We start from the raw sequence: 8,318 nt of genomic DNA, 5'->3' as shown, positions 1-8,318 counted from the left end.
GACGAACTTCGAATGGATCTCCCGGAACTTGGGGGATATTTTCCAGTCCCTTGGACGCTAAACTAAGTCCTGATGGCCTTGTTTTGAAGTGAAATGGACACAGCAAAACTTTTTGAACACTCACTTTCTAGCTTTTGGGACGAAATATAGGCACACTTGACTTTAAGACTGAAACAGTAGCCAAGACCACGTTACGCGCATCATGAATTTGATCAACTTCGGCTCCAATTTCCGGGACTTTGGGGATATTTTCCAGTCCCGGGGACTTTAAACTAACTCCTGATGGCCTTGGTTTGCACTGAAATGGACACACCACAATTTTTTGAACGCACACCTTCGAGATTCTGGGCCGAAATTTACCCCCACTTCACTTAAGACTGAAAGGGTAGCCGAGACCGCTTTGGGAGCATCGTTCCAGTCCTGGGGACTCTAAGCTAGCTCCTGATGGCTTTGGTTTGCAGTGAAATAAACACAGGGAAACTTTTTGAACGCTCACTTTCAAGCTCCTGGGCAGGAATAAAGCCTCACTTCACTTTAAGACTGAAACGGTAAGCGAGACCGCCTAACGCGCACCGTGATTTTGACCAACTTCGGCTAAATTTCCCTGAACTTGGGGGATATTTTCCACTCCCGAAGTCTCTTAAGTAACCCCTGACGGCCTTCGTTTGGATTGAAATAGATACAGCAAAACTTTTTGAAGCTCTCTTTTGAGCTTCTGGGCCGAAATAAAGCCCCACTTCACTTTAAGACTGAAAGACTAGCCAAGACCGTCTTGCGCGCATCGTGATTTTGACCAACGTCTTCTCGATTTTCCGGAACTTGGGAAATATATTGCACTCCCGAGGACTCTAAACTAACTCCTGATGGCCTTGGTTTGCAATGAAATGGACACAGCAAACTTTTTGCAGCGCTCATTTCGGAGCTTCTGGGCCGAAATAGAGCCCCACTTCACTTTAAGACTGAAAGAGTAGCCGAGGCCGCCTTAGGCGCATCGTGATTTTGACCAACTTCGGCTTGAGTTGCCAGAACTTAAAAGATATTTTCCAGTCTCGGGGACTCTAAACTAACTCATGATGGCCTTGGTTTTCAGTGAAATTCAGAGAGGAAAACTTTTTGAACGCTCACTTTCGCGCTTCTGGACCGAAATATAGCCCTAGTTCACTTTAAGACTGAAAGAGTAGGCGAGACCGCCTTACGCGAATCCTTATTTTGACCAACTTCGTCTCGATTTCGCGGAACTTGGGGGATATTTTCCAGTTCCCGGCACTGTAAACTACTTACTGAGGGCCTTGCTTTGCAGTGAAATGGGCACAGCATAACTTTTTGAACGCTCACTTTCGAGCTTCTGGGCCGAAATATACAGCCACGTCACTTTAAGACTAAAAGAGTAGCCGAGACTGCTTGACGCGCATCGTGATTTTGACAAAGTTCGGCTGGATTTACCGGAACTTGGAGGATATTTTGATGTCCCGGAGACTGTAAACTATCTCCTGATGTGGCTTGGTTCGTGGTGAAATGGACACAGCAAAACTTTTTGAACTTTCACTTTCGAGCTAGCTTCTGGGCCGAAATATAGCCCGAGTTCACTTTAAAGAATGAAAGAATAGCCGACACCGCCTTACGCGCATCGTGATTTTGACCAACTTTGGCTCGATTTCCCGGTAAATGGGGAATATTTTCCGGTACCGGGGTCTCTAAAGTAACTCCTGATTCGCTTGGTTTGCATTGAAATAGAGAGAGCAAAACTTTTTCAACACTCCCCTTCGGGCTTCTGAGCCGAAATATAGCCCCACTTCAGTTTAAGACTGAAAGAGTAGCCGACACCGTCTTACGCGCATCGTGATTTTGACCAACTTCGGCTCGATTTCCCGAAACTTCGGGGATATATTCAAGTCCCAAGGACTCTAAACTAACCCTGATGGTCTTGGTCTGCAGTGAAATGGACACAGCAAATTTTTTTTAACGCTTACATTCGAAATTCTGGGCCGAGATATAGCCCCACTTCACTTTAAGACTGAAATAGTAGCCGAGACCGCCTTAGACGCATCGTGATTTTGACCAACTTCGGCTTGAGTTGCCAGAACTTAAGGAATATTTTCCAGTCCCGTGGACTCTAAACTAACTCATGATGGCCTTGGTTTTCAGTTAAATTGAGAGAGCAAAACTTTTTGAACGCTCACTTTGGAGCTTCTGGGCCGAAATATACAGCCACGTCACCTTAAGACTAAAAGAGTAGCCGAAACTGCTTTACGCGTATCGTGATTTTGACAAACTTCGGCTCGATTTGCCGGGACTTGGGGGATATTTTGATGTCCCGGAGACTGTAAACATTGTGCTGATGTGGCTTGGTTTCCGGTGAAATGGACACAGCAAAACTTTTTGAGCTTTCACTTTCTAGCATCTGGGCCGAAATATAGCCCCTGTTCACTTTAAGAATGAAAGAGTAGCCGAGACCGCCTTACGCGCATCGTGATTTTGACAAAATTGGGCTCGATTTCCCCGAACTTGGGCGATATTTTCCAGTCCCGAGGAGTCTAAACTAACTCCTGATGGCCTTGGTTTGCAGTGAAATGAACACAGTAACACTTTTTGAAGGCTTATTTTCGAGCTACTGGGATGAAATATAGGCATACTTCACTTTAAGACTGAAAGAGTAGGCGAGACCACCTTACGCGCATCGTGATTTTGAGCAACTTCCGCTCGATTTTGTAGAATTTTGGCGATATTTTCAAGTCCCGGGGACTCTAAACTAACTCCTGATGGCCTTGGTTTGCAGTGAAATGGAGGCAGGAAGACTTTTTGAACGCTTTGTTTCGAGCTTCTGGGCCGAAATGCAACCGTATTTCACTTTAAGTCTAAAATAGTAGCCGAGACCGCCTTACGAGCATCGTGATTTTGACCCAGTTCAGCTCGATTTCCCGGAACTTGGGGGATATTTTCCAGTCCGGGGGACTTTAAAGTAACTCCTGATGGCCTTGGTTTGCAGTTAAATGCAGAAAGCGTAACTTTTTAAAGGGTCACTTTCGAGCTTCTGGGCCGAAATATAGCCCCACTTTACTTTAAGACTGAAAGGGGAGCCGAGACCGTCTTAGGCGCATCGTGATTTTGACCAACTTCCGTTCGATTTCCCGGAACTTCGGGGATATATTCCAGTCCCGGGGACTCTAAACTAACTGCTGATGGCCTTGGTTTGCAGTGAAATGGACACAGCACATTTTTTTGAACGCTCACTGTAGCCACGAGAGTTAAATTTTTCCGTTTTTGGTCGCCTTTTCTATTTTGTTTTGTCTTTGCTGTTAAAGGTAAATTTTTTGCGTGCCTTTTTTGTGCAGTTTTAAATGCAAATTAGTTTTTTCACGTCGTGTTATGTAATCGTCTATTGTTTATGACGTAACCTCGTTAAGTTTATTCTTTTAGTTCAAAATTCCGTTTAAAAGCGTTGTAGTTTTTTAGTTGTATTCAGTCGTTGTCAGTTCCGGAGTGCCGTACAGATCTTGTAAGTAATCTCGTTTTTCCTTTCTATTTTTTGTTGTTTTTCGTATTGTTGTATTTTCAGTTTATTTAAGTTTAAGTTCGTATTTATTAATTTCTGTATTTGTTATTTTGGTTTTAAGTGAATCGTTAGAATTAAAGACGAATTCGAGATGTGCAGGAGTGTTATTTACATGCATTCAAAGATCTGATGGATGCCATGTTGTCTGGAATTGAAAGTCTAAGAAGACGCCGAGTCCATTCAGAAGATGCCTTTGACAGTATGCGCCTGAAGAATTCACGTTCAGGGTATTTGTCTAGAGTTACGACGTTGTGCCGTGCCGCCGAAGTTTTACTGAATGACTCTAAAAATGTCAATGGTCTCGAAGAAGTTATTGGAAATCGAGGAAGCTTTCTCTCGCTTTGAAAGGGCCCACTATGACTACGTCGCGACTTTGTCGGCTGGAGATCTGGAGGAATTGGAATGTCAAGCTCGTTACTTTAAGGAACATTTTCATCGGAAAATGGAGACGATTGCGAGAATCCAAAGATGGATTGAAAACGCTAGAGAAATCACCGCACCTACCGCCGCGGAAGCGCTTCAAGAAAATGAAGATTCTGTAAGTACCGCAAGTTCTCTGCTATCTTCACATTTGTCTGTCAGACAGCTAAAGGCCAAGCAGGCGTTAGCGCAGTTAAAATTGTACCAGCTGAAGAAAAAGCAAGCATTATTACGTCAGGAAGAAGAAACGAAACTAGAGTTGGAGATTGTGGATGCGCAGTATGAAATTCAAAGGACTGATCTTCAACTAAAGTTGCTTCAGGATGAGGAGCCAGCCGCTTTAGCTAATTTACGGGACGTTTTTGAAGATGTGAAGCCGTTTAGTGAACGAGTTAATGTTAGAGCAGCAAATGTCCCTGAGCAGGAACATTTTGATCCTCGAGTCGAACGGAAAATTGGTGCTCGAAACGCTCAGTTGCGGCTGAATCCTAATGCACAGGAGTTTACGAGTTGGTCAGTAGGTCCCACTGTACCCGTTGCGCATCCAGGAGCAACTAATCCTACCTTGCCTGGAGGAATTATGGATAAGATGGCATTAACCATAAAGCAGGGATTTGCATTGCCGAAAAAGGAATTGACTGTGTTCGATGGTGATCCTCTCGAGTACTGGAACTTTATCAAATCGTTTGAAAACAGCATCGTGAGCAATGAAGCCAGCGAAAGCGAAAAACTCATGTATCTCCTTCAGTATACATCTGGAGTGGCAAAGGACACGATCAAGTGTTGTTTAGTCATGGATTCATCCCTGGGATACCGAAAGGCGAGAGAGCTGCTGGAAGAACGATTTGGACACCCCTTCACAATTGCCTCGAAATACGTAACCAAGCTGACAGAAGGACCACCGCTTAAACCATGGGATCGCGCAGGACTACTTGCATTTGCGGACAGATTGAAAGACTGTGAACACACTTTGGAATCCATTGGATATCTGGAGGAGATTAACAGCGCCGACAACTTAAGAAGAATTGTCCAGAGACTGCCGTTCCATCTCCGTACTAAGTTTGTGGAACTAGCGGACCAAATTCAGCAAGCTGGTCAGAGAACGAATATCAGCCATATCGCCGAGTTTGTCAAAGTCAAGGCGAGAGCAGCCAATAACCCAGTGTTTGGTTGCGTGGTAGACGTTGCGCGTGACAGATCAGAGAATCAGAGGCGAAAACCAAAGGGTGGTGCATCATCTGAAGAACGTTTAAGCACATTCAATACACGGGAGACTAAGCCTGGTGTCGGGCAGAGTTTGTCTTCCAATAAATTCACTCCAACCCTGAGGTGCCCATCGTGCAACGGAAATCATTCCTTGGCGAAATGCAGTAGTTTCAAAGACAAGAACTTCGACGAACGTCTACAAGTGATGAGGAAAGCTCAGCTATGCTTTAATTGCTTCAAGTATGGTCACATCAGTGTAGGATGCCTAGCGAAAAGTGCATGTGAAGTCCAAGGATGCAGGAGAAGACATCATACTTTGCTTCACCCACCGTCTCCACAACAGACGGTCGAAGGTCGAGACAGAGTGGCCGATCAAGGAATTCAGGTTAACAGCAGTACTCCATTACAAAGTGGACAGGCCAACAGTACCTCAGCTGGAGGAGGAAAGGTGTGCCTGAGAATAGTTCCTGTAAAGGTACGATGTCACGATGACGGAAGCAAGATCGTGGAGACCTACGCCCTTCTAGACAGTGGCTCAGACATCTCCCTGTGTGACAAGAGGTTGGCCGCGGAGCTCGGTGTGCAGGGACGCCAAAAACGTTTTACTTAACGACCCAAGAGAGAGAAGACAGCCCAAGAATTGGCTATGAATTCAGCCTAACTCTGGAGCCACTGGATGGAACTGACAAAGTAGACGTTACAAGACTATGGACAGTTGATAAACTGAATGCTTCTAGCCGCAGTATTCCATCAGTGCAAGATGCAAGACAGTGGGCTCACCTGCGGGACATCAAGCTGCCAAGTATTAGTGAGAAAGAAGTCCGATTGATCATAGGCACCAACGTTCCTGATGCATTCTGGGTGTTAGAAGAAAGACGCGGTAACAGAGGAGAGCCATACGCCATACGCACACCTCTTGGCTGGACACTCATGGGCCCAATGGAAAGGAGCTTCGGCGAAGATTGTCATCTGAATGTTAACCTCGTTCGTTCAGCGGAGGCCTTGAGAGAAGATGATGATTGTCTCATGCACCAGCTTCAAAGGTTCTGGGCAGCGGAGAACTCCGGAGTGATCCCTGAATCCAAGGTTAGCATGTCAGTGGAGGACAAGGAAGCCCTTGCAACCATGGAACAATCTGTGAAACTTGAAGATGGTCATTATCAAATTGCGCTCCCTTGGAGACAGTACCCGCCATTCCTGCCTTACAACCGTTTCATGGCTGAACGCAGACTGCAAACACTCAAGAACAGGCTCCTACAAGATAGCGAGCTCCTTGAAAATTACAAGGCCACCATGGAACAATATCTTTCCAAGGGTCATGCAAGAAGAGTGCCACTTAACGAAATCAACGTACAAGACAGGCCGCTGTGGTACCTTCCCCAGGTACCTGCCCAGGAGCTTGAAAGTGAGCGTTCAAAAAGTTTCCCTGTGTTTATTTAACTGCAAACCAAAGCGATCAGGAGCTAGCTTAGAGTCCCCGGGACTGGAAAATATCCCCGAAGTTCCGGGAAATCGAACGGAAGTTGGTCAAAATCACGATGCGCGTAAGACGATCTCGGCTACTCTTTCAGTCTTAAAGTAAAGTGGGGCTATATTTCGGCCCAGAAGCTCGAAAGTGACCTTTTAAAAGGTTACGCCTTCTGCATTTAACTGCAAACCAAGACCAACAAGAGTTAGTTTAAAGTCCCGCGGACTGGAAAATATCCCCCAAGTTCCGGGAAATCGAGCTGAACTTGGTCAAAATCACGATGCTAGTAAGGCGGTCTCGGCTACTCTTTCAGTCTTAAAGTGAAATACGGCTGTATTTTGGCACAGAAGCTCGAAACCTAGCGTTCAAAAAGTTTTCCTGCCTCCATTTCACTGCAAACCAAGGCCATCAGGAGTTAGTTTAGAGTCCCCGGGACTTGAAAATATCGCCAAAGTTCTAGAAAATCGAGCGAAAGTTGCTCAAAATCACGATGCGCGTAAGGCGGTCTCGCCTATTCTTTTAGTCTTAAAGTGAAGTGGGGCTATATTTCATCCCAGAAGCTCGAAAATAAGCCTTCAAAAAGTGTTACTGTGTTCATTTCACTGCAAACCAAGGCCATCAGGAGTTAGTTTAGACTCCTCGGGACTGGAAAATATCGCCCAAGTTCGGGAAAATCGACCCAAATTTTGTCAAAATAACGATGCGCGTAAGGCGGTCTCGGCTACTCTTTCATTCTTAAAGTGAACAGGGGCTATATTTCGGCCCAGAAGCTAAAAAGTGAAAGTTCAAAAAGTTTTGCTGTGTTCATTTCACTGCAAACCAAGGCAATCAGGAGTTAGTTTAGACCCCTCGGGACTGGAAAATATCGCCCAAGTTCGGGGAAATCGAGCCGAATTTTGTCAAAATCACGATGCGCGTAAGGCGGTCTCGGCTACTCTTTCATTCTTAAAGTGAACTGGGGCTATATTTCGGCCCAGAAGCTAGAAAGTCAAAGTTGAAAAAGGTTTGCTGTGTCCATTTCACCGTAAACCAAGCCACATCAGCAGATTGTTTACAGTGTCCGGGACATCAAAATATCCCCCAAGTCCCGGGAAATCGAGCCGAAGTTTGTCAAAATCACGATCCGCGTAAAGCAGTCTCGGCTACTCTTTTAGTCTTAAAGTGACGTGGCTGTATACTTCGGCCCAGAAGCTCGAAAGTGAGCGTTCAAAAAGTTTTGCTCTCTCAATTTAACTGAAAACCAAGGCCATCATGAGTTAGTTTAGAGTCCACGGGACTGGAAAATATCCCTTAAGTTCTGGCAACTCAAGCCGAAGTTGGTCAAATTCACGATGCGTGTAAGGCGGTCTCGGCTACTATTTCAGTCTTAAAGTGAAGTGGGGCTATATTTCGGCGAAGAATTTCGAAAGTAAGCGTTCAAAAAAATTGCTGTGTCCATTTCACTGCAGACCAAGGCCATCAGGGCTTAGTTTAGACTCCTTGGGACTTGAATATATCCCCGAAGTTTCGGGAAATCGAGCCGAAGCTGGTCAAAATCACGATGCGCGTAAGACGGTGTCGGCTACTCTTTCAGTCTTAAACTGAAGTGGGGCTATATTTCGGCTCAGAAGCCCGAAGGGGAGCGTTGAAACCGTTTTGCTCTCTCCATTTCAATGCAAACCAAGCCAATCA

General features: G+C 45.4%; 1 protein-coding gene across 1 annotated transcript; it reads left to right on the top strand.

Moving 5' to 3' along the window:
• Nucleotides 1-3,894: 3,894 nt before the first annotated feature.
• LOC110058254 (uncharacterized) lies at nucleotides 3,895-6,829 on the top strand. The gene is made up of 3 exons (XM_089280425.1): nucleotides 3,895-5,740; nucleotides 5,917-6,562; nucleotides 6,785-6,829. The coding sequence occupies exons 1-3, from the start codon at nucleotides 3,996-3,998 to the stop codon at nucleotides 6,827-6,829; spliced, it is 2,436 nt and encodes an 811-aa protein (XP_089136551.1). The 5' UTR covers nucleotides 3,895-3,995.
• Nucleotides 6,830-8,318: the final 1,489 nt, after the last annotated feature.

This window comes from Orbicella faveolata, unplaced genomic scaffold (assembly GCF_042242905.1).
Source record: "Orbicella faveolata isolate gen_17 unplaced genomic scaffold, um_ofav_v1 contig_47, whole genome shotgun sequence".
NCBI lineage: Eukaryota > Metazoa > Cnidaria > Anthozoa > Scleractinia > Merulinidae > Orbicella > Orbicella faveolata.
This window is presented reverse-complemented; position numbering and strand designations above follow the sequence as displayed.

Bases quoted from the DNA above. Each gene is read 5' to 3' on its own strand.
- LOC110058254 (XM_089280425.1), top strand. From the start codon at position 3,996: ATGGAGACGATTGCGAGAATCCAAAGATGGATTGAAAACGCTAGAGAA. The intron at 5,741-5,916 runs GTTGGCCGCGGA...GAATGCTTCTAG, and splicing joins ATCTCCCTGTGTGACAAGAG to CCGCAGTATTCCATCAGTGC. The intron at 6,563-6,784 runs GTACCTGCCCAG...ATTTCGGCCCAG, and splicing joins CGCTGTGGTACCTTCCCCAG to AAGCTCGAAAGTGACCTTTT.